At 53.3% G+C, this 25,605-nt stretch overlaps 1 protein-coding gene across 4 annotated transcripts; it reads right to left on the bottom strand.

The window, feature by feature from the left end:
* Nucleotides 1-1,625: 1,625 nt before the first annotated feature.
* On the bottom strand, nucleotides 1,626-24,011 carry Il17ra (interleukin 17 receptor A; the record flags this gene model as incomplete). Of its 4 annotated transcripts, none has more annotated exon segments than XM_005395965.2 (13): nucleotides 1,626-2,991; nucleotides 3,680-3,721; nucleotides 5,998-6,099; nucleotides 6,307-6,318; nucleotides 7,034-7,118; nucleotides 7,426-7,509; nucleotides 8,531-8,694; nucleotides 8,853-8,900; nucleotides 10,837-10,963; nucleotides 12,733-12,842; nucleotides 14,006-14,152; nucleotides 14,899-14,923; nucleotides 23,736-24,011. In XM_005395965.2, coding segments are annotated over 13 exon segments (2,450 nt in total), but the record flags the coding sequence as incomplete, so codon positions are not given.
* Between the last annotated feature and the right edge of the window lie 1,594 nt (nucleotides 24,012-25,605).

Raw genomic sequence — 25,605 nt, 5'->3', positions numbered from 1 at the left:
CCTGCCAAAGCTGCAAAGGACAGTTAAAGACCACTGCACAAGCAATGGAGAACAGGCTACTTCAAGGTCACCTGTACATGTTCTTCAAGACTCTCAGACAGAAACAAGCCTTCAGGAAGAAGTGCCCCAGGCAGGCGCTCCAGAACTGCATCACACCATCCATCCCTACAGTCTCTCCACAAATGCCGCCTTGAACCCTAGGCCTTTAAATACGAGTGGCCGCTTTCTTCTGCCCCCACAGGGCCTGTGCCGACTGTGACTGTCCCCACCTCTGCCCCTACAGCAGTCCCTCACTTTACTCTGTCCCAGGCTCCCGGCTTCTGGGGGCCGCTGGGCAGGCAGCCTGCAGAATCCCATACCTGCTGTTGACTGCCCGCTGCACATGCATTCAGGGCCCCGATTCTGCTGTCAGCTGGACACCGTTAGGTTTGCCGTCACCTGTCTCTACCGACCCTTTTTTTTTTTTTGTCTTTCTTCAGACAGGGTCTGGCTATGCAGTTCAGGCTGGCCTTGAGCTCACCTTGTAGCCCAGGCTGGTCTCAAACTTGCAACAATCCTCCTGTCTCAGCCTCCCGAGTGCTGGGATTACAGATGTGTGCCACCATGCCCAGTTTACCCTGTCCCTTTCTAACAGTGATATGGGGCAACCCGTAGTAGGACAGCAGCTCCTCTTAGGAAGGGTGTCCCCAGCCGGCCTCACAGCCTGAGCCCCCAAGGCTTCTCCCACCCTGAGCTCTGGCTTCTTCCCCACCCGTAACCTCTCTTCTTCTACTCCAGCTCCTCTTCCCTTCATCCCTTCAGGAACAGGACATCTGTGACCTAGTGCACTAGCTTCCCCCGGATTCCAGACCTCACTCATCCAGTAGTCTCCCAGGGCGAGGAGCCTGTCCTGCGTGTCCTTATGGCCGGTCCTGCTCAGCCTGTCTTTTGTGACTCATAGGGTTGCTGATTCACCATTCTCAATGGATGTCATGGTCCTTGACGGCCAAGGCCACACTGAGCACAATTTGTTGTGTTCCAAGTGCCTAACAAGGTGGTGGCGAACCTACGGCAGGAGTGCAACAGCTGAAAGCTCCAAAGGGTTTGACATCAGTGGCCTAACACATAGTAGTTGCAAAACGAACAGCCCTGGGCTCCTGAGAGTAGGCTATGGCTTCCTGCGGGGACACACGTGACCAGGTAGTTATACAAAGCGAAGTCAAGGGGAGGAGGCCAGGGAGCAGAGCCAAGAGGTATACATTTTATTTTATTGACTTATTTTTGAGACAAGTCTCTCCATGTTACCTAGCTAGATTGAAGCGATCTTACCGCCTCAGCCTCTCAAGCAATTGGGACTACAGGTATGGGCCACTGCACCCAGCTAAAGCGTCTACATTTAAAAAATACATATATACATATATACATGCGTGTACACCTCTGTGTACACACACACCATCTTCAGGTTCAGGACCAGGAGGCCCTAGGAGGGAGTCTGTCTTCCTGCGGTTGGCCTCTCTGACCCTCTACTGTCCCAGCCAGAGTGCTTCTGGAGCTCCTGGAAGAAAAGCTGCTGCTGGAGGCTCCTCAGGGTCTGCAGATCCTCAGGAGACAGTTGCTCAGCTGGCTTCCGCAGGACCTGATCTTCCTCCTCCTCCTCCTCCTCCTCTTCCATTTCTGCAAGCCCATCTGGGGGCTGCGGGGAGCTCCTGGAGATATAGCCTTGGTCAGACTGCACCGACTGCCGCTGCTCCTCTTCAAAGGGGCCCTTGAGGACTCCAATAGGCTCCTCCCAGCCCTCCTGGGCCCGGCTGCCCAGACTCTGCTGCAGGAGCGAGAACATCAAGCCCTCTAGCTGCTCCCTCCCATCATCCAGATGATCAGGTGATGCCACTGGAGTGCTGCAGAGAGGTGAGTCCTCGGGGTCCTCGGGGTCCTCGGGGAGGAAGAGGACGCTGTTCCGCCGCGGGCTGCTGCCCCCTAGCGGCGGGCAGGCCTCACCTTGCACCACGGCCAGCCGGCGGGCTGTGCCGCTCCCCACAGAGAGCTGGGCTAGCTCCACTACCTGAGCCGCAGGGACGGGTTCCACCGGCAGCACCAGGGTCCTCAGGGGCCCGGCCTCCAGCTCCCCCGCAGGCTGCAGCTGGGGCCCTAGCTTTGATGTTCCCCTGCGTCCCTCACCGAGGCCTACATCTACCACCAGACAGCCCTCGGGGGCAGGTTCTCGCACCAGGGGCTTCTGCCTGACAATTCTTTCCCCCGGCGGCAGCAGCGGCTCTTCAAACACCTCTTCATCCAGGGAAGAAAGGTCCTGGTCATCGGTTGAATGCAGGCTCTCACGCTCGAACCAGTCGGGGCACTGGATCTGCCACTCCCGGAACCTTTCCACGGCCCCCCGGAGCTGCCTCCCGCTGGGGCTCTGCGGGTAGCTGTCTCCCGCCAGCTCCCTGACGCGGCACATCTGGCCGGGCTCAAACATCTCTAGGTCCTGGATCCGGAAGTACACTTCCTCGAACTTGTCCATCAGAGGGTACCTGGAGGTGATGTGGAAGAGGTCAGGGACGTCGTTCTCGCTGCTGATGCCCGTGAAGTAGCAGACGATGTAGGTGCCGAAGCAGGCTGGTTTCTTGAAGTCGGGCAGGATCACGTTCATGGCGGCGGTGAAGAGGTCCCCGGCGGGCTTCTCGTGGTCACACCGCAGCCGGACGGCGGCTTCCTCCCAGCCCAGGATAGCCTGCCACTTGGCCCGGGTGCCGCGGGAACACAGGATGATGATTTTGGAGTCGCTCTCCACCATTTCCTGCTTCTGGCGGCCCACCCACGTCATCACCCCCACCTCTGAGATGACCTGCTCTTCTAGGAGGTCAAGGGCCACTTCGGTGCCACAGGCGGTGATCAGGAACTGGGCGAACTTCAAGACCACGTCCACATAGAGAGGGTGGTCGGCCGAGTAGACAATCCAGACCTTCCTGGGCTTCAGGGGTGGGGGCTTCAGGGCAGCCACTGGCAGGACATCTAGGGGAAGCAAAGGGAGTGAGGCCACGCACAGGCTCCTGGCCTCCGGGCAGGCTGTGACCCCTGCCGGCCAGCCTCCGAGGAGCCGGGACCAATCGTACAGCCTGGCTCCTTAGCCTGAGGAGAAGGCTAGGTCGGTGCTTCATGTGAAAAAGGATCGTGCTTGTACATTCCTACGTGGGCTTTAGCCTACACTTTAATTGCAAAAAGAAAAAAAAGGCACCAGACCTGCCTGCAGAATAGAAATGTCAAGGACGTTTCTTCTTCCTTTTATTTTTCCGGTACCAGGAATTGAACTCACGACCTTGCGCTTGCCAGGCAGGCGCTGTGCCACTGAGCTAAATCCCCAGCCCCTCTTCTTCCTTTTTTTAAACAAATATGGTATGCTCACCTTCCTTACCTTAGATATCTGAGTGACTGAACACACCCTAAAAGCCCTCTTTGTGGGGTGCTGGAACCCTGCTGAAGGGTACTGCAGAGGTACTGGTATGGAAGAAGTTGTCCCCTACAGGACCCACCCATCTTTTTTTTTTTTTTTTTTTGGTACAGGGAATCGAACTCAGGACCTTGTGCTTGCTAGGCAGGTGCTGTGCCATTAAGCTATCTCCCCAGCCCACTCCTCTATCTTGAGACCCCAACACTCACGGTTAGAAACAGATACAGAGCAAACAAGCCCGAGGATACTGACCAGCGCCTTTGGTGCTGTTACCACCCTTCTCGTGGTGAGATGCTGAAAGGGAAAGAAATGCATTGGAGCGGCTCTTCCTTTTTGTTTTTTGGTACCGGAAATTGAACTCAGGACCTTGCGCTTGTCAGGCAGGCGCTTGTGCCGCTGAGCTATATCCCCGGCCCTGCAGCAGCTCTTCCTAACAAGGACAAGGACCAGCTTGGTGTGTCTGCAGCAGGGACAAGGACAAGGAGCTGTGCCCTGCGGAGGTCACTAGAGGCTTCTGGCCTTTACAGGCCTGTGTGCTGGGTCTGCCGCGACCAGCTGTGTGGCCTGGGAAGGTTACTACTGCCTCGGAGATCCAGCTCTTCCTCCGTAAAACAGGTCTGGGGGAGCATCAGGAGAGACCAGGCATGAGAAGAGCCCTGTACACCACAGGTACTCCGCCAGCTGGGGTCCCTGTGGTTATTCTGTGGCACTGACCCAGCTGGGCCCCCAGGTTAGGGCTGGCGGTTCCTCCTTGGCCCCTCGCCCACAGTTCCATCCCTGCCTGCCTGCAGTTTGGCTCCTGTGAACACACTACAGTCGAGGCAGAGCTCTTCTCTGGAAGTGGACACTTCTCTCCATGAACAGCCCCACTAGGTCACTTGCAACACTTCCTCCTGGGATTTTTGAGGTGAGGCGGGGACACCCACACGCTTGGGAAACTGTCCCTTCCGACACGTGATGAAAACACTGTGTGGAGGAAGTGACCCCTCTGGGACAGTCGGGGTACGCAGAACCCACAGATGCCCAAGCCGGAGACTTGTGCGTTGGTTTGTTTAGGTGGTGCTGGGGATGGGACCCAGGGCCTCACGCATACTAAGCAAGTGGTCTACTGCTAAGCCTCGACCCTAACCCTAAGCAGGAGGTTCAGAATCTTCATTTCAATCCCCACCCTTTGGGCCTTTTCTGAGACTGCCAGAACGAGCATCCGATAAATGGTGACGTGGCTGGGTGTGGGGGTGCATAAGCCCCGCACTCTGGGAGGCTAAGGCGGGAGGACCACAAGCTCTAGCCCAACCTGGGCAACTGAGTAAGTTAGGGAGATCCTATCTCAAAATAAGGGGCAGGGGGCTACTGGGGCTGTTGCTTGGTGCGTAGGCCCTGGGTTCAGTCTCCAGTGCAGGGGAAAACCGAAAAGTGAGGCGTGGGGGCGGCTCAGGGAAGGTCAGAAGTGCAATAGAAGCTCAGGGTGTAGCTCAGGGGTAGAGCACTTGCTTGGCCCGCATGAAGTCCTGGGTTTAACCCCAGCACTGAAAAAAAAACAAGAGTGCAATAACAGGAGACTCTTACGGTTTATAAAGTACGAGCTGAGATGTTACTGGACCCTTCCAATAACCCTCTGGACACAATACAAATCCCAACTTCTCAGGTAATGGACGATGCAGCCTGGAGTCACACAGGAGCAGGGAAGGACTGGACTTAAGCTGAGGACTCCTGTTCTCCTGGACCAGAGCTGGCCAGCAGAGGGGTACAGAGGAAAGGAACTGGTATTAACTAATCCCCACTAGCATGCACCTTGGCCATCTCAGTAAACTCTGACTGTAGCCCTGAGAGGGAGGCATTATAGTATTATCCCATTTTACAGAAAGGAAAAGCAAGCCTAAGGTTTGTTAAGTGACTCTTAAAGCTAGTAAGGCTGAGAGGAGATCTATACCTGAAAGCTCAGGGTCCAGAGCATGAGTCTCTCTATCACATCCTGCTGTTCCTTGTTTGCTCCCTGACCTCCCATGTACAAGTCTGGGGGCTGCAGGATGGGGTTGTTCAGGCTGCTCTACCTGTCTGACTGATCAATCATTCCTGATGAGGGAAATCCCCTCTAGCTCCTTCCAACCTGTTGATTTTAACACTGTACTACCAATTTTAATAGCAATAGTTGGCTGATAGCTACTGTGCAGATGTCACATTCCAGTTCCATGCTGAGAATTTATGGACATTATCCCACTCAACCCTTAGCAAGAGCTTTATGATGTGAGTATCATTATCACTGCCGTTTTACACAGGACACACGCAAGGCTGTAGGAATCAAGGAACACCCCATGATAGCCTGCAGGGTAGCTGGTCTTGGAGCCCAGGTCGGCCCGATGCAGGTTCTGCGTTCCTGACAACTGAGTGCCTGGTGTGGGCAGTGTGTTGGCTGAACGTGAAGCCACAGGGCTGGGCTGATGGGTGCCCTCCGAGCACAGGTTATGGCAATGGTCCAGGGGTGGGCCTGGAGCGGGACAGGGGCCAGGGGGACCCAGGGAGAAGGTGAGAAACGGGCATCCATCCCTAAGCCCAGAGCCTCGGGCCCTTACCTGGCAGCCTCCACGTCAGGCAGAGGATCATCAGGATGACCGAGCCCACCAGCAGGATGGAGACGCCCGTGATGAAGATGTAGCCCCACAGGGGAATGTGGTCTGCGTGGGCAGAGCAGCGTGAGAGACAGACAGGGCCAGCCCCGCTCCCCGCTCCGGGCTCTGTCGTCTGGCCTGCACCGGCCTCTCTGGGGACCTCACCCCCGCCGGGCTGGCTCGGGTTCGGCTCTGTCTGCCTGCTTCAGCTGGGGACGCCTGTGTGCCCTGGGGGATGGGCCCTGACGCGGGGCGCAGGACAGCTGCACTTACCTGCAACGGCAGCTGCAAGGACAGAAGGAGAAAGCGAAAATGCTTCTTAATCATTAGCAGCCATGACAAAACCCACCCCCGGGGGCTACTGAGGCTATAGTGACCCTGACCCTGTACCCCGCACTGCAGACAGGGGCCACACACCACGCGACCTCTACAGTCCTACACTAGCACCTTCCGTTGTTGGTCTAAGAGCGCCGTCCCTCCTGCAGGGCAGCTGGGTTCACTTCCAGCCCCGGGGCCACATTTCCAGGTTGGATCCATGGCAATGGCTTTGTATGAACTGGGAGCAAGTGGCTTCTGCAGGACGACAAGCCGGCAGCAGCCGGGGGAGCGGCCTGCTGCGTCCCATAGGCTCAGGTAGAAACATGGGGCCGTGCCGTGTCCTTGGCCTATGGGACCTTGGGCAAACAGTTTCACAGGCCCTGGGGGGCGAACCTGGTATGGGGCAGTCTCTATTTCACAGTCTTGTGATTCTGCCTGAGGATAAATATAGTTCTACGATAGCAACCATTTTACTTCCTAATCAAGATTGAATATTCTGTCCAAGGGTGACGGCTTGTGAAAGGCAATCAGGAGTCCAACCTGGGGGTGTAGCGCTGAACTCCGCTCCAAGCCTGAATCCCTCCTAGGTCAATGAACTCTTCCTGCCTGTCCCTAGGACCGGGCCAGGCTTCCACTCAAGTGGACTGCCTTCCCCGTGCTCACCTGAGACTGTCCCACCTACCTGGGGTCGGTGGCATCTCTGGGCAGGGGACGGTCACAGAGTATCTGAGACAGTCATTCAGGCAGGTGCTGAAGAAGGGCTGTACCTGTGAGAACAGAGGAGGGGCAGGGAAGAGGGGCCCGAGGGAGGCGGAGACACATCCACCAAGCCAGCGGAGGCCACTTGCGAGGAATGCACCTTCGTGGAGGGCACAAGTCTCCCATGGGTGACAAGTGGCTAAAGGAGCTCCACGCAGGTGAAGCTGGGAGAACGGGCAGGTGAAGGCAGAGAAAGCATCTTGCCAGCCAGGGAACCCCAGACAGCAGCAGCACGGGGTTCCTGGAGGGCTCCGTCCGTTAGCAGGAGGGCGCCCTGTGCACGCCCTTCCACACCTGCCTGCTGCACCCGCCTACCTGCACGCGGTGGCGGCAGCACCAGGCGGAGTGGTGAAGCGGGACCGTGATGTTGGTGCGCTGGTGGAATTCCTCTTGTCTGGGCTGGAGAGGAGAGGATGGGGAGGTGGGCTGAGCATGAACTTCCTGCGGCACGTCCATGATGACGCTGCTGGGGACGTGACCCTCCGCGGACCAGCGCACCCCGTGCAAGGCCAGAGGGAGGAATGCTTTTGAGATTTCTGCAGGGCAGCTGGTGTTAGTCAGGTCACAGCTCATCCAGTAACGGGTCGGTTCCCCTTGGCTTTCGCTGCTGGGGACTAAGGGCCCCAATCTGTGTTCACACCCGGCAGGTGTACAGACCAGCACCTCATTTCCTGCACTAATCTGGCTGCACCTTGTTTTTTACTTTATCTCCCCCTTGGTCTTTTTGAGACAGGGTCTTGCTATGCAGTTCAGGCTGGCCTTCAGCTCACTTTGTCGCCCAGGCTGGTCTCAAACTTGCAAAGATCCTCCTGCCTCAGCCTCTCGAGTGCTGGGATTATAGGCGTGTGCCACCACGCCTGGCTCCCCCTTGGTCTTAACCTCTATGTTTCTTTCTTTTTTTAAATCATCAAATCTCTTTTGGAATAAAGTGGACATGGCCAAACAAAAGGAGAACAGGGAAGCATGGGGGGCAGGAAGAACAAAAGACTGGGGTGGTGGGCAGGGCACAATCAACTCCATCTCATCAACTAGAGAACCAAGTACAGGAGCGAGTCCCCTGTGTCTCGGCAGGATGGAGGAGGATGGAACTGTCCACCGGCATGCTTGATGCTCTGAGCTTGTGGCAACATGATTCTGCCAGGCCCAGCAGAAAGGAGGCCTGAGGCTTCTACAGGGGGCCTTGAACATGGCAGAGCATTTAAGAAAGTGGCAGAGAATCTGGGAGTGGTAGTACATATCTGTAGCACCAGTGCTCAGGAGGCTGAGGCAGGAGAGTTGTGGGTCTGAGGCTGGCCTAGGCAACTCAGTGAGACCCTATCTCAAAATTTAAAAAAAGGAAGGGAGGAAGAAAGGAAGGAAGGAGGGAAGAAGGGAGGGAGGAGGGACAGCAGAGAGGAAGGAAGGGGTGGCGGAGAATTACCGCAGGTATTTGCAGTACGCTCTCGAAGCAGCTGACGTTCTCTGTGTGGGGAAAGCTGTGGAGGAGGACCTGGTAGTGGGTGGATTCGTTCCACAGGGTGAAGCTCACCCACAGCTGCTCGGCCTCTAGGTTCTCCACGGTGATGTCGGGATTCCACAGGCTGCCTGCAAGGACGCAGGCGCAGGCTGGGAGAAGGGGCGCGTCCCCGCGTGCATGCGTGTGTGCATGCATCCCAGCGCGCACACACCCGGCCTGGCTCAGCTGCCTGCCCCGCTGCCCTGTACTGTGTGCCCCGGGTGAAGCTCCCCCGCCAGCCAGTTACCTGAGCTCAGACAAGCCGTGGTCATCTTCATCTCGGGGTCCTTGCAGTCTGCAGGTCCAGAAGAAAGACATCATTAGGCTTCTGCCCTGGGAAGCCCGGTCTTCCAGGCTCCTGACCCCGGGTTCACAGTCCCTTTCCTCCTGGGAGCCTCTTCTACGGCCGCTTTGCAGCATGATCCAGGGCTGGACTGCTGCTGGTGCTGGGCACTGGATTGGAGGACCCTGGCCGCCTCTGTCCTCCTCTCCAAGGACACCTCCTGACCTAGCATTCTCCTGCGCAGTGCTGAAAGCGAAGGCCTGGTGCCCTCAGCTCCTCCTCTCCTGGCCTGCAGCTGCGCCACCCGGGTTGCCCTTGCCTTCTCTGGGCTGTCCCCATCAGCCTCCGCGGCCCTGTCATCCCCCGTCTCTGACTCGGCAGATCTGAACTGAGACGCTCTAGCAAGTTCTCAGACACTCTGCGGAGGGTGCTGGCCCACGGACTGTGCCTGGGGCCAAGGTTCCACAGTTAGAGCCCTGTCCTGCTTCTCCCATATCCTTGCCCAAAACGCTTTTACTTTGGTATAAGAACATACGTGGCATATGTGAGTCACCGCAGAGGGACAGGGGCCGAGTCAGTCTGCTTTAGGGACAGGAGAGGGCCATGTTGGGAGACTCGTCCATTCACAAAAGACTCATGCAGCCATTCTGCACACTGTGACTGTCCTGAGGACCGGACACACAGTGGTGAGGAGGACCAAGTCCTGGCCCTCTCGAGGTGGCATTCTAATAGACGAGACCAATAAAAGCCCAGAGCATATAATATTACATCAGGGACTCGCATGCAGCCTGTGTATGCGAACGTATGCGTGTGTGCCTCATGGCAAAGAAAGTCCTCAGCAAGCATGTCCCGGGCTGGGGTACAGCTTGGTGGTCGGGCACTTGCCAGGTATGTGCAAGGCGCTCAGTTCTACCCTACACCATAAGACAAAACAAAAACAAGCAGCACCTCCTGCCCACTATATTCAAGGTCCTCTTTGAGGCTCTGGACATTACACAAACGGGAGGAAGGCTGGACCTTGTCCGCAGTGGGTGCAGTCAATGCAGCTGGCTCTGAATGATGAGAAATGGTGGCTACTGTCACTTTCCACGAAGCCCGTGCTGTGTTTCTCAGACGCAGCGTGGACTTTCATTTCTGTTTTTATCCTCTTTCTCTCTTTACTCTGCCCAAGCTCGTCCTGCAGAGCCAGTTTCACCCCTGCTCTTCACTTTTACGCTTTCGTTTTGTTTTTTTCTTTTTTGTCTTTTTGAGACAGGATCTCACTATGCAGTTCAGGCTGGCCTTGAGCTCACTTTGTAGCCCAGGCTGGCCTCCAACTCACAAGGATCCTCCTGCCTCAGCCTCCCGAGTACTGGGATTACAGGTGTGCACCACCACTCCCAGCTTACTCTTTCGAATAAACTTTGCAAAAAAACAAAAACCAACTAAACACACAGGAGGAATGCTGCAGGCAATGGCTGAGATTCTGGGGACAGTGGAGGGGCAGGTGTGCGTGTGTCAGGGGATGTTTCAGAGGATGAACTTGGCAGCAGTTGTGGGCAGGGTGTCGGTGGGGGAGAAGGGGGTGCGACGCATGGGGCGGGTGCTGGGTAAGTGCAGGCTGGACGTTGGGGGAGTATGGGGGAATGTGAGGGAGGCTGGGCGCTGGGCCCCACTCTTCCCAGAGCGGCTTGTCTTCCCGACACTTCCTGGGCTGAGACAGAGCGAGAAGTCTGGCTCCCATCAAACTCCTAGGATCCTGGGCCCGTCTCCTGTGTTGTGCTAATGGAGAACAGGCTGTGCTGTCAGGAGCCTGCAGCTTTACACCCAGGACGCCCAGCTCCCGGCACCCGCGCTCTCTGCAGGCACCATGCCGGGCCACGGCAGCCAGCGTTCAGCCGAGCGGCACCCACGAGTTTCTCCTCCCGGGGCTGAACGGAGCACGGAAGGGCTCGGAGGACGCGCTTACCGGGCACAAGGACATTCCTGGACAGGTGGTTGGGGTCCCCGTCAGGGATGGGCTTGGGCAGGTGGTGAACGGTCACCTCATACTCCTGGCCAGGGTCAACCACGAAGTGGTCAAAGGTAAAATGCCACTGAAGGAAAGGGACAAAGGGAAGAGTCACAGGTACCCCTGTCTCACCCCGTGTGCAAAGAACCTTATCGCCATCTACTCTCCCACATCAATCAAAATTAGAACAAAGCAACCACAACAGAATCTGAACTCAGGGCCCAGTACCCTTATCCTTTATTTCCTCTGCTCTCCCTGCCTTTTTTTTCTTTAAATAATCTACACCTGGCCTCATCAGTAGAGAGTACTGTTGCATGCAAGAGAAGGACGGGAGGGTGGGGTGAGCGTGGTGGTGCAGCCATTACTTTGCATGCTCTGGTTGGATCTCCAGCACCTCCTCCCCACCAAAAAAAAGAACTGGGGGAAAGCGGAGGTGGTTCCCCGCTCCCATCAGCCCCGTGCAGTTCCAGGACAAAGGGTGTAAGACACCTGAGCTGGGAGACCTGGAGCAAAAGAGGTAGCGAAAAATAATTTGCCGAATGACTTTCTTCTTGCAGGGACAGCAGGTGACCTCTCGGTAGCAGGTAAGTGCAGAGGGAGAGGTGGAGCTCCCCACTCACCCTGGACCCCTGGCGCCCTTACTCAGAGATAACGGAGCTGTGCTGAGTTGGCTTCCAGAAGGCACCGATCCAGATGGTGACTCCAACTTCCTTTCTATTTTGAGAGACCTGTGTTTCGTTATGGTGCCCAGGCTGGCCCCAAACTCCTGGGCTCAGAGACCTTCCCGTCTTAGGCTCTGGAGCAGCTGGGACCTCAGGTGAGTCCCACTCTGTCTGGCTCCATCTCTAATGACCTTAGGTGCCCTTTGCTTCTAAGTAGATCTAGGAACCTGGTGCTCATCTTTCACGAAGCAGTAGAGCGAGCTTCGGTGCCTTTCACACTGCAGGGGATCTGTCTCCGCTGTGTGTCTTCGGGACATGTAACTTGTTTTGTTTGCCTGCCTACCTGCCTGCCTGTGTGTCTGTTTTTGCTGTACTGAGGATGGAGCCCAAGCCCTCCTATGCTCCTTTGGCCAGAGCTCTCCCACTGAACCACACCCAGGCCCTAACTTGCTTTGCAGCTTCTATTTGCAGATTTAAACCAGTCATTTTCAAACTAGCTCAGGCATCAGAATCACCCAGAGGGCGTTAAACACCAACTGCCGGGGCCCCACCCTCTAGTTTCTGGTTCTGAAGGTATAGGGTGGGGCCTGGCAATAAACATTTCTAACCAATTCTCGGGTGATGGTGGTGGTCCAGGGAACACACTTTGGAACCGAAGTATCTTCCAACTAACTAAACAAGAATCAGCATTTTATCTGCTAGCTGTTAGCAGCCACAAGCAAGCCTACACTGCTGCAGTACCCCACTCACAGCAGGTCTTGGCGGGAACAAAGTTTTTTCTTGTCAGCTAGGGGCCTGGGATATAGCTCAGTGGCACAGCGCCTGCCTGGCAAGCTTGAGGTCATGAGTTCGATTCCTAGTACCAGAGAAACAAAAACAAACAAAGAATGGACAGCTAAAGGCTGGGGTGTAGCTCAGAGGTATGGCATGTGCTTTGTGGCTCTGAGGTCCTGGTTCCATCCCCAGCACTGGGGGAGAAAAATACCTAGGTACAGGGGGAAAAGCAGGGGTGGGGTATTTGGGCTGTCACTCATAGCAGACACACCCTGTCCCATTGGAGGTAACTACCTTGAATTCTTTAGACCCTCGAACACCTTTGTGCCTTGCGCATTCTCAGTTGAGGTCCCGGTGAGGGGACAAATCTACCCTGGCATCAACCAAGGAACACAATCCTTCAGGAGCTGTGTCTTACCCGCTTGTAGTGATTCAGTTTGGACAGAAACTTAAACTCAACGCACAAACGTTCGTTGGTGTCCAGCTGCAGGATGGACAGCTCGGCGCCCTCAAGGTACAGGATGCTGGCTGCGGTCAGGAGGAGGAGGAGACAAGTCACTGGGCTCGCGGGTGGTGCCACTTCCCCATGTGTTGTGCTTACTCACTTCTGAAAGATCTGCCCATCTTACCTAACTGCCCACTTCCTGTTCCCTTCGGCTCACTCTTGGCCTCAGCCTACGGCCCTGAAGACAGCTGCTCCCAGCTGGAGGACATGCGACACTTTACCCTGGGCCAGCAGCAGACGACTTGCAAACTTGTGGCTAGCGTGCTGGCAGCACGGCATGGCATCACACGTGACCAGCATGCCATCCTCGCAGAGGATGGGGACTCAGAGGACCGACTCCACAACTTGCTCACAAACCTGGGGCTGGCTCTGGTTTAGCCCCGATCGTCCCAATTCTATAATCAGACTCCTGGTCCCTGGGGAACTCTGGGGGATCTTACAAAGTACCAGCTCCAGTAAAGGGAAATAGCTGGGTGGCTATTACAATTTTTCTAGTAAATATTTGGAGTTACTTATAAAGTGAACCACTTGCTCGCTCACCCCCTCACCCCAGGTAATGAAAATTTTGCGTCAAAGAAAGGCTTTTAGCCGGGCGTGGTGGCGCACGCTTGAAATCCCAGCACTCGGGAGGCTGAGGCAGGGGGATTGTTGTGAGTTCAAGACCAACCTGGGCTACAAAGTGAGGTCAAGGGGCCTGGGATATAGCTAGGGGCCTGGGATATAGCTCAGTGGCACAGCGCCTGCCTGGCAAGCTTGAGGTCATGAGTTCGATTCCTAGTACCAGAGAACTGCATATCGAGACTCTGTCTCAAAAACACAAAAAAAAGGGGGTTGGGGATTTAGCTCAGCAGCAAAGCACCTGCCTGGCAAGCGCAAGGTCGTGAGTTCGGTTCCCAGTACCGGAGAAAAACCAAAAAAAAAAGACAAAAAAAAAAAACGAAAGAAAGAAAGGCTTTCATAAAGGATAGTATGATTGGAAGCTGCTATAGGGGGTTCATGTTTAAAACATTGAAAAAGTATTAACCGAATGAAATGAGGGGTCCTTCCTGCACCAGACTTGAGCCCTCTGTCTGAGCACGGGTTTGGGACTCCAGCGCTGAGTCTGAATGGGAGGCCGGATGGTCCGGACTGTGGGTGCGTGTGGAGATGGGGGGCTCCCCTAGGACCCGGCTGGGCACCCACTCACCATCTGTCTGCAGCGTCCACTCGACGCGTACCACAGGGACGAGGTCTCCGTGCTTCATGTGCGCAAGATGCAGCTGGAGCTGCACATTCTTCGGGGAGGAGGGGGTCAGGTTTCGAGGGTGGATCCAGCTGTCATCGAGGCAGGTACCTGGCAGCCAGAGAAAGGTGACCGTGGCGGACTTGCAGGGAGACCCTACGCTGACCCTCAGCGGCTCCTGGTGACCCTCGGAAGGTCCTGGCCTCCCCTTCCCTGCTGGCCCTTTTCTAATGCTGATCTGGGGTCACTGCCAAGATCGGAATCTAAAAGGCATTTGGGGAGGTGGGTTTTGAGACGAAGCAGTCTCTGGAAAAGGGGGCGCAGGAGGACAGGGAAGGAGTAAGAGCTACTTTATTTTTACATGTCAGGGTCCTTAAGGTATTTGCCCCTTCCTTGAATCATGCAAAGTGGCTGGGGAGGTACAGTGCTTGTCTAGCATGTGCAACGGCCTATGTTCAAATTCTCTGCATGAAAGAATTCAATAAGACCCCCCCTCCCAACTACCCCTGAGCCAAAACCTGACCCAAACCAACACCACAGATGTCTTACTTTACAGTGGCAAGCTGCGGCAGGTCAGATTGTATTACAGGCACACTAGGGCAGCACACCAGAGAATATCGCCAAAATGACAACTCTGATTCCCACTGCCTGACCTCTGCATATGAATGTTTTCCACGGGAGGCGCAGGTGCCTACATCTGAGATTTGCCTGTTGGTAGTGATGGCGCATGGTCTGAGCTTGGAATGGGGCCGCGGAGCTTCTGCCAGAAATCAGCACAAGCCTATTGCTTCATTAACAAAACAAGAAGTGGAACAAAAACCAAAAAAAAAAACCAAACCCAGAAAAAGAGGACTTACTATTCTTGACTGTGCAGTTTAGCCCCTGTGGGAAGAAAGAAAGTGGTAATTACAGCTGAGAACGAACTTTAATTCACATGCCGGGTTCCAGACACCTTCCCTGGGCTCATATGGGAGAATGAAATGTACAAAGAACTCTGTTTTCACTTCTGGGGATCCATTCTCAGTGTGTGGGGGGCCCATCTTCTTCCCACATAAGGAGAAGGGGTACAGTGCACAGCAAAATAGAACTGGCATCTACGTGAGTAACTATTCCAATCAAGAACTTTATAAGTTTAAAGGACGCTGAGAGGATTCTCTTGGGGGGCCGTACTAAAAAGTCTCTTAAACCTTTCCAGGTCTCCAATCTTTGGTCTTTTTTTTTTTGTCGTCTTTTTGAGACAGGGTCTCGCTATGCAGTGCAGGCTGGCCTTGAGCTCACTTTGTAGCCCAGGCGGGCCGCGAACTCACAACGATCCTCCTGCCTCAGCCTCCCGAGTGCTGGGATTACAGGCACACCCCACCACGCCCAGCTCCAATCTTTGGTCTTGATAACAATGCTGCAAGAAGTGGAGAAGCGGTTAGGGAGCAAAATTACAACTGTTACACATCAGTGATGGAAAATTCACAAAATCTGTATAAATATAGTAGAAAAAATGTGCTCGAGCCCATTCTAGGTGATTATATGTAACGCACATATTAGATATTGTCTATATTTTACATTTTAGTAAAGTCACTGTCAAAATCCTTTTTAGGGGGGCTGGGGATGGAAGCCAGGGCCCGGACTATGCGAAGCAGTGCTCCACCCCCAGCCCCAAAGATACTCATGTGAGCATGACCCTGGCCCCATTTTATGGATGGGGAAGTTCGGGCACCATTATTACACCTACCGCTTCTCCATTTGGCAATACGTGGTGACCTAATCCACAGCCGAGCTGCAGTCCAGTTCATAAAACCCAGCGATAAACATTACCAGGGACATGGAACAGCAGGCTTAAGTTTTGCCAGCTGACTACTTTGGAGAACACACGAACACATGTGTACACACGCACACAACACACACCTTCACATCCCTGAGGATGAGCTGCCTCACTGAGCTTCAATTTCTTCTACCGGAAAATCGGAACCCTCCTACCACCAGTGTCAGAGTGTGGCTGAGATTTACATGAGGGAGACAGGAACACTGACCTGGGGCAGGGGCGGGGCGAACAGGTGGCCCCTCACTTCTCACTGCTAACAGATCTGCACACACAATGTGTACAACCATCACAGATGGAATGCATTCGTGTGTGGTGACGGACAGCTCCCTGGGAGCCCCACAGGGGGAATCGGGATGAACAGTTTGTCGGTAGCAGTGTCCAGAGAACCGTCTCATTGACGGTTCAACCACACTGTTTGTCCAGTGGCAGGCACCTGATGGTGCTCTTTAATAAATGGCTTTCATTTTTTAGAACTCTGCATATAGTAAATACTCAGTAAACAAACGCCTTTTTCTTCTTCTTCTTTTTTTTTTTTTTTTTTTCTGGTACTGGGAATTGAACTAACGACGTCGCACTTGCCAGGCAGGTGCTGTGCCGCTGAGCTAAATCCCCAGCCCCTTCTTCTTCTTTTTTTGAGACTGTATCTCCCTATGTAGTCCAGGCTGGCCTCAAACTCATGGTGGTTCTCCTGCCTCAGCCTCCCAAGTGCTGGGACACTAGTTTCTAAGCTGCAGGTTCAGACTTTCTGTGCCCTGTACAGCTCCGGGTTGTTTACTGTGTCTGCTGGCCCTGTGCTCCTAGCATAGCCTGAGAGGGTCAATGCCACGTCCCTCTCACTGCCTCTGCCTGCTTGACCAACGCCGCACCGTTTCCTGAAGGGCGAAGAGATGGAGCCACCTACCCGCTCCTTTTGCCTCCCCCTTGACATGGCTGGGATTTTCACCTTCCGGCGGTGCTCTTCTATTGGCGAGCAGACGCTCCTCTGGGGTAAGTCCTTGTCATCGCCAGCTGGCTACTCAAACACCACTGCCAAAGGCTGCCCCGAGGTAAGGGGCAGGTCTCCCGCGCAGGGCTGTCGAGCAGAGACAGCCCACTCGCGTGCGGTGGCTTCCTCCGGTCACTGAGGACGATGCGGCGACTTGTTCTGTCACCATGGACTACGGATTTGGTTTTGGATTTTGATAAATACAATTATATTCGAGTATTTCCTTCAGTCATGGTTTATATCTCGATGTCCCCCCTACAGCCTAATCCCTCACAGGCAGGGCTTTTGGAAGGCAACTGGATTGCAGAGGGCTAACAGCTGACTTGTTAGGAGGCAAGGTCTGGTTAGAAGAGGCTGGTCCCTGTGCCGTGCCCTCTGGCCATGCCATCCTCCCGTAGAGCCAGTGGACTGTGTACTAAAAGCATGAGACAGAATAAACCTCTCCTCTTTCTGGATCACTCACTTTTTTTTTGTTTGTTTTGGTACAGGGAATCGAACTCAGGACCTTGCGCTTGCCAGGCAGGTGCTGTGCCGCTGAGCTAAATTCCTGGCCCAACCTCTCCTCTCTGGTTGGTGTTTGGTATTAAGTCCCAGCATAAGGAAAGTGAGTAAGATACCTTCTATTACCATCACGCTTACCATCACGCTTTCCTAAAGGCAGCCCAGAAGGTGGAGAAGGTGGTGAAGGCCTGTAATTCCAACACTCTGGGAGGCTGAGGCAGGAAATTTTTTGAGTTAACAAGACCTTGTCTCAAAAAAAAAAAAAAAAAGCCGGGTGTCGTGGTGCACACCTGTAATCCCAGGACTCGAGAGGCTGAGGCAGGAGGATTGTTGTGAGTCCGAGGTCAGCCTGGGCTACAGAGTGAGTCAAGGCCAGCCTGAACTGCATAGCGAGACCCTATCTCAAAAAGACAAAAAAAAAAAAAAAGGCACTAGGGCTGTAGCTTGGCGAGAAGGGCCTACATTTAATCCCCAGTAATACAAAAGAAAACAAAGAAAAAAGAACAAAAACAGACAATTGGGCACAAACCTTATCTAATACCCTCTAGCATTTTTTACGTAACGGCTTTCACCTTTAATTTTTAAATTTATTGACGTTATAAATTATGCTGATGCTTTGATAATAATGGACGAACGCTGCACTACTAGGATAAATCCTACCAGATTATTGTTACTATTCTTTTGACATTCCGTTATATTAGATTTGCTACTCTATTATTTTAGAATTGCTTCTGTCATATTCGTAAGTGAGACAGGCCCATAGTTTTCTCTTTTTGTAGATCTGTCAAGTCTCAGAATTAAGCTTTTGCTATCTTTAAAAATCTGAAAGCTTTCCCTTCTGTTCTGTGGTATTCAATACTGATCAACAGCTGAACAAAGTGGAATTGGTTAAATCCAAATATCTATCAAAGTGGAAATGGTTGAGTAGCCTACTACAATATTATGCAACTATTAAGGAAAATTAGTGGCACAGAGATATATCTATTCACTTGGAGTGATGCTGAGATGAATAGGTTGCAAAGAACTTCTTATAACGCACTCCCCTCCGCCTTCCCCGGTATTGGGAATCGAACTCACGACCTTGTGCTTGCCAGGCAGGCACTGTGCCACTGAGCTAAATCCCCAGCCCCTTAAAAACTTTTTTGAGATATGCTCTTGCTGTGTTGTCCAGGCTGGTCTCAAGTTCCTGGGCTCAAGGGATCCTCCTGTCTCAGCCTCTGGAATCCCTGGGACTACAGGCGCATGGCACCCACCAAGCCTGGCTACAAAGAATTTATTGTAGCAAGATCTCATTTCCTATGGAATTAAGCGAAGAAAAGACCTCCCAATACATTTCTAGATTTTGAGAATGACTGTGTGAACACAGAAAAACACGTGGACAGATTTACGTCAACTCTTAAGGCGTGGGCTTCTGGGGATACAGCAGATGAAGTGGAGAGATGGCGAGAAGGGACGAAAGAACGAGAAAGATTTAAACAAAGCAGAAAGGTATGCATAGGTGAAATGCAGCACACAAGACTCCTTTAAAGTTGTTCTTCATTGATTATGTACACATATCTTCTCAAATCATGTGGGAATTATAGGAAAAGGACTTTTTCATGTGTTCTGAAGGACGAAGAGCCAACCTCAGTGGGCAGAAGGGAGCACATCTTTAAACGTCAAAGTGGAAGCTGTGGGCAACTAGTTTTAGCTGAGTGGGACAATTTAATCTGAATGGTACAGAAGAAAACTGCAGCCAAGAGAGAGGCTGAAAGCCCCTCAGGGCCCCTGTAACAAACAGGCCTTCAAAGAGGAAGGCATAGCTGGGCGTGGTGGCACATGCCTGTAATCCCAGCACTTGGGAGGCTGAGGCAGGAGGATCGTTGGGAGTTCGAGACCAGCCTGGGCTACAAAGTGAGCTCAAGACCAGCCTGAACTGCATAGTGAGACCCTGTCTCAAAAAGACAAAAGGGGAAAAAAAAAAAGAAGAAAAATAAAAGAGGAAGGTATGAAGTGTGGGTCCCCCCTGGGCAGCACCGAGGACCTTTCCCAAGCCGAGAGGAAAGCACCCCCCGGCCCTGACATGTGAATGGCACCCACAGGCCGGCCCACCACTGCCCTGACCTCCTCCACAGGCGCAGGCACCCTAACTACACCACGTCCCATCAGTTGCTTAGGACTTCTTCCTGCTCCTCCTCCCAACATTTTTGGTGGCTGAGGAGGGCCCAACATTTGAGATGAATTTCCTGTGTGAAACACAGATTAAAGCAGAATTTTGAAAAATGCCCCTAAAGGAAACAAGACGATGATGAGAACAGGAATAAAATTAAAACAAGCAAGATTATAACAGCCCCAAAAGAGAAAAGAGAGGACACTGCACCTGTAAGATAGTGTTCTAGTAGATTTTTGTTCTGTTTTGTTGTTTTTGGTTTTTGGTTTTTTTTTCCAGTACCAGGAATCAAACTCATGACCTCGGGCTTGCCAGGCAAGTGCTTATGCCGCTGAGCTATATCCCCAGCCCTACCTGTAAGATAAAGAAAGAGAAAACGACCAAGCCAAGAACGGAAGCGAACCTGGAAAACAAAAAATTGAAGAGTGGTGGGTGTAGCTCAGTGGCAGAGCATTCGCTTACCAAGTGTCAGACCTTGGACTCAATGCCCAGCAAAAAAGTAAAAAAAAGAAGGACAGGGCTATAAAATAAAGAGATTTCTCTGAAAGAACAAATACAAACTGAGATGGAAGATAACATATATTACTATTAGAGAATCAATTTGGGGCTGGGGATTTAGCTCAGCAGCAAAAGTGCCTGCCTGGCAAGCACAAGGTCGTGAGTTCGGTTTCCGGTACCCGAGGAAAAAAAAAAAAAAAAAAAAAGAGAATCAATTTAAGAAATAAAAGGTAGGACTAACTGGATTTCCAGAAGGAGACTACAGAAACAATAAAACAAAATGGGAGAAATTAATTATTATTATATTCATAATATAATAATAACTCCTGGAGACAGGGTCTTGTTGTATAGCTCAAGCTGGCCTTGAACTCACTTTGTAGCTCAACCTGGCCTGGAACTTGGGGTGATCCTCCTGCTTCAGCCTATAGGCGTGTGCCATCATACCCGGCTAGAAGAAATTATTTTAGGAAAAAGAAAAGAAGACTCTGTTGAGCTGAAGAACACACAGAAAACCAGAAATTAAAAAAAAAAAAAAAAGCTAAAGTTTCCAAAACAATCCATTAGGTGCCACAGAAAAGCTAGGAAACGAATGGCATTGTTTTCTTAGAACTTGTACTGTTTGCTAGAAGGGTTCAAAGCAATGCCTTTAAAATTCTAACAGAAGAATACAGACATTTGCAGACATGTAAAAACTTTATATGTGTAGCATCTATGCCTATATTTATCCCCTGTCTATTTAGAATATTGTGGATGACATGCTCTAAGAAAAGGAAGGAGAAGCCCCTGAGGAGGAAGACATAGGACTGGGACACAGGAGATTTGTCTGTGCCGAGGTCTGGCTTGACAGCCACACTGTAGGTCCAGAAATCAGTCAGAGCAGGTGTGAGCAGGTGAACAAAGAGCCCCAGTGGCAGTTCTCTGCAGGAAAGGAAATGAAATATCTGAGGATTGGGGGCAAAGGGATGTGAAAAGCTGCTAGAAAAACTAAGACCAGTCAGGTGAAAAAGTATGCAAGTGCAGAATTAAAGCAATCACCTCTGAGGGAGTGGGGTTGCGGGGAGAAGCCCTACCAGAAAATAGAATCAAAATACACACACTCCCTCTGCAGGGAAGCTTGCTTAGTTGTTATTGTACTGTAAATGCTGACTACTGACTTAACTAAAACTGTGATATAACTGTAGTGGCAGATGGGGAGGAGAGGCGGGGGTAGTGTAATTTTTATTTTTGAAAAAAAAGCAGGGCCGGGATATAGCTCAGAGGCACAAGCATCTGCCTGGCAAGCACAAGGTCCTGAGTTTGATTGCCGCTAACAAAAAAAAAAAAAAAAAAAAAATCACAGAAAATATCTAAAATTGACATAGAAAGAATTAACAACACGGGTACATTTAGAAATATGGAGGTAAATGTCCAAAGAAATAAGTAAGGGATGGGGCTGGGGATTTAGCTCAGAGGCACAGCACCTGCCTGGCAAGCGCAAGGTCGTGAGTTCGATTCCCGGTACCGGAAAAAAACAAAAACAAAAACAAACAAACACGAAAGAAATAAGTAAGGGAATTGTGAGTTATTGCCCCCAGGAGTCATCCAGGCAGGCGTTAGACCGATATTTACATTCTGCAAAGCAGCACGGACCCACTGGGTCTTTTCATGGTGCACGTCAGACGCAGGCTGCCTGACCTGCTCGAGGCTGCAGAATGTGGAAGTGGGAGTCAGGTGCCTTATTACTGAGCTACACCCCAGCCCCGGCTGCCTTCCTTTTAAAAACAGTAGTGAATGGAGCAAGGCAGCTGCTTTGTGGAGAACTGGCTGTTGGTAAGCCCGCTGCAGGGAGCGGGGAGACGCAGGAAGAGAAGGGGAGATGGCCACAAGCACCCCTCTCAGCCCTTTCTGGAATGGGGCTGGGCTGCTGCTCTTGAACCCATCCCTTCATTGTTCAGGTAAAGTGAAAACCCTTTGGGTCTGGGGATGTAGCTCAGTGGTACAGCACTTGCTTGGCACACATGAAGCTCCGGTTTCAATACCTAGAACTGCACAACCAGACAAACCCAATCCTAAAAAACCCACAACCCTTTCAGCCCAGTTCTTAGGCCCCTCATGAGGATCCCTTATCCCCAGTCTAGCTTTTTATTTCCTCTCCGGTCCACAGACAGCCCCCCCGCACCCCAGCCGGCCACACAGCTTACCCTGCCCATCCAAGGACCTGGGCTCAGACTCCTTCCTCTAAGGACCATTCTTTTCCTTTGGGGCTCCCACCACCCCTTGGGGCCGCCCAGATGTCTTTTCCCGAAGAAAAGCACAGCAGGAAGTAATTTTTCTCTTCTTTGGAATTCTGTACACTTCGTGAGATGTGCTAAGGGCAACTGCTGCAGGGCCCCTTGCCAGATGGTTAAAACCTACTTGGACATTACAGTCCCAGGACTCAGCACAATACCTTGTATTTGGCGGGCACATGACAAATGGCCATTCACCAATGCATAACAAATCCTTGACTCCGGATTTGCACAAAGCCTGCAGGAAACATCTAACGAGCCCATGTCTCTTGCTTTGCCCAACAGTGTCCGTTACAAGGACATTTCCCAACATCAGTCACATTGAAAACATTTCTTTCCTTGCAGAATGCTCAGTAAACCTACACCCTCTTTTGGTAAATCTATGAAATTAGACGAGGAGAAAGGACGCTTTGAGTCACATCCTCTGACTCAGACACTGAGCATTAATTACTCCCTGTGGTCCGGGATGGCAGTGGAGGGAAGGGGGCTGACAGGGCCAGAAAGTGGGGGAACCAGAGAATGGGGGAGAGACGGGGAGGGTACTGGAGGCGCGTGTTTTGCTGTTTCTTTTCTATTTTGTCTTCTACGGCAAAGCAGCTACTTGCAGGGGGGTGTGTCACTTCCTGGGGCCGCGCAGGCGACTGGGGTGGGTGGGTGGTATCTTCCTTCACAGCCACAAAGCAGCGGGCATCCCACAGCGCGACGACCCGGCTCCCAGACCCGAGGGGCCACGGTGGGGGCGGGAGGGGAGTGAGTAAGACTCTGTCAGTCCTGCTTCGCCCCGCTACAGATGGTCGGGCCGCGTTCCTGACCCTGCAGGGCGCCCCGGGCTCGCCCGCGTGGCACCATCTGCCGGGTCTTCCCCGGGGTCCGAGCTGGGGTCCGTCAGGGTCCCCACCTTCCGCAAAGCTGCCCTCCAATCCGGCCGCCCGACATGGCTCTGCTCCTTTGGCGGCATTAAAGGCACAGCAGCTAGAGGGGAAGCTTTCGAGGGCAAGATCGGCCACCCCGGGGCACGCCGTGCTCGCCGGTGAGAGGAGAGGGGCTTGCAGGGCGCACGGCGTGGAAGCCGTCTGGACCTCCGGCTCCTCCCGAGCCCCCCTCCCCAGCCCCTTTCCAACCTGCCCTGCCAGCCTCCCCGGCCGGGCCTGGCCCTCGGTCTCCTTCCCCAAGTGTGCGGCCTGGGCGGAGCTGCTCCTCCCGCCTCCAGCCCGCGACGGCGAGGCAGGTTGTGCAACCCGCGCGGCGCGATCGTTCTTTCGTCCTTTCCTCCACCTCCCTTTTCCCAGGGCCGCGCCGCAGCTCCCACCGTCCGCAGCGTCCGCAGGGGTCTTCGCGCCCCAGCCCCGGACTCCGCCGTGACGCCCAGCGCCGACTTCCTGCCTCCCCAGGTCCCGCACTTAGCCCCGGCCACCTGCCCGCGCCCCGCCCCGCAGCACCCTCGGCGGCCGCGCGTCGGGGACGCGCCGGGGTCTCACCTCCTGCGAGCAGACGGGCGCCGGGTGGTCCAGGAGCCGCAGGCAGGCGCAACGCGGGGCCAGCGCGCTCAGGAGCAGGAGCAGCAGCCCCGGAGGGGGCCCCGGGACGACGGGTGGCCGGCAGCACCGAGCCCCCATGGCCCTGGCTGCCGCTGGGGGCTGGCGGCCCGGGGCGTGGGGCGCAGCAAGGGAACGCCCGGGACTTTCCCCTCGGCGGCGGCGGAGCCTGCCGAGCCCAGCGGGCTTCCTGCTCGCGGCCCGAGTGAGGAGGCGGGGCAGAGTGGGGGCGTGGCGTGGCTAGACGGGGGCGTGGCTGGGCGGGGGCGGGGTTGGCTTCTAGTGGCGCTAGGTTTCTTCCGCTCTAGGAGGGTCGTCCGCTGATTTCCTCGTTGGGAGATCCCCGACTGACGGCGGGGTTAGTCCCCGGAAACCCACTGTACACTGACAGTATCCTCGATCGAAATGCGAATTCATTTAGCGTACCTAGCCTCGCGAAGGTGGAAGCCGAGGCAGGACACAGCAGGGAAGGGGCTGTTCGCACTCCTGATCAGGTGGGATCCTGTCTCTCGGGCTGCTAGTCGCCGGCCTGGGTAAAGATCAAAATTCCAGGGACCAGGGATGTAGCTCAGTGGCCTAAGCGCTTGTCTGGCAAGCCTGAGGTCATGAGTTCAATTCCCGGTACCAAAAAAAAAAAATAAAAAAAAATTCCAAACTCGAAGTCTGGTTTCTATGGAATACAGATCACTTTTGCTCCATCCTAAAGTTGAAAAATCTTAAGTGGGGCCATCCTAAGTCAGTGTCCGTCTGTATGTTGTGTCAGCCATCCTCTAGAACGGGGTCTTCATCTGCTCCTGTTGGACCCTGTAAGACCACCTCCCGCTCCTCAGTCCCTGTGGCTTCCTCCCCACCTGGTCAAGGCCTTGAGCCTCGCCCTCCGCTATTTCAGCTTACACTCTGTGAAAGGTCAGATAGGAAATATTTTAGTCTTTGTCATCCATATTTTATCCTGGTTACTTAATTCTGCTCTTACTGCAGCCCTGGACAAAGGAGTGTGGTCATATTGCAGTACAACTTTATGGATACCCACAGTTGGAATTTTACATAGTTTCTACATCTCACATTGCCCTCTCCCCCACTTAAAACTGTAGAAACCACCTTAGCTCCCTGGGTGGTACAAAATCAGGCAGCAAATCAGGTTTGAGCCAGAGGCCCTACATTGCTGACCTCTGTCTTATAGTATCTGTTACAGTTTGGATTTTTTTTTTTTTTTTTTTTTTTTCCTTTTTGAGACAGGATCTTGCTATGTAGTACGGGCTGGCCTTGAACTCACTATACAGCCCAGACTGGTCTCGAACTTGCATCGATCCTCCTGCCTCAGCCTCCCAAGTGCTGGGATTACAGGTGTGTGCCACTATGCCCGGCTACCGTTTGGATCTTATATGTCCCCCAAGGACCCATGTATTGAAGATTTACTCTCCAGACTGTGGTGCTTTGGGGATGTGGTGGAACCTTTAAGAGGTGGGGCTCAAGGGGAGGAAGTTAGGTCACTGGGGATAGTGGGATGTGGCCACTTCCTGTCTCTATGGTCCCTGATTACCGTGGGGTGAGCAGCTTTGCTCTACCACATGGGCCTGCCATGATGTACTTCCTTGCCACAAGTCTAAAAGCAGTGGTGCCAGATGACCGTGGACGGAAACATCTGAAACCAGGAGCCCTGAAAAGAAATCTTTCCTCCTTTGAAGTCATTTATCTTAGGTATTGTGTCACAGCAGCTCAAAGCTGACTAAATCAGGATCTGTGTAGGGATGTCCTTTACAATGCCTTCCCTGGAAGCTCAGGGGAATGTGTACTTCTAACCTGGCTGCAGGTT

This window comes from Chinchilla lanigera, unplaced genomic scaffold, assembly GCF_000276665.1.
Source record: "Chinchilla lanigera isolate Chin_1 unplaced genomic scaffold, ChiLan1.0 scaffold00053, whole genome shotgun sequence".
NCBI lineage: Eukaryota > Metazoa > Chordata > Mammalia > Rodentia > Chinchillidae > Chinchilla > Chinchilla lanigera.
This window is presented reverse-complemented; position numbering and strand designations above follow the sequence as displayed.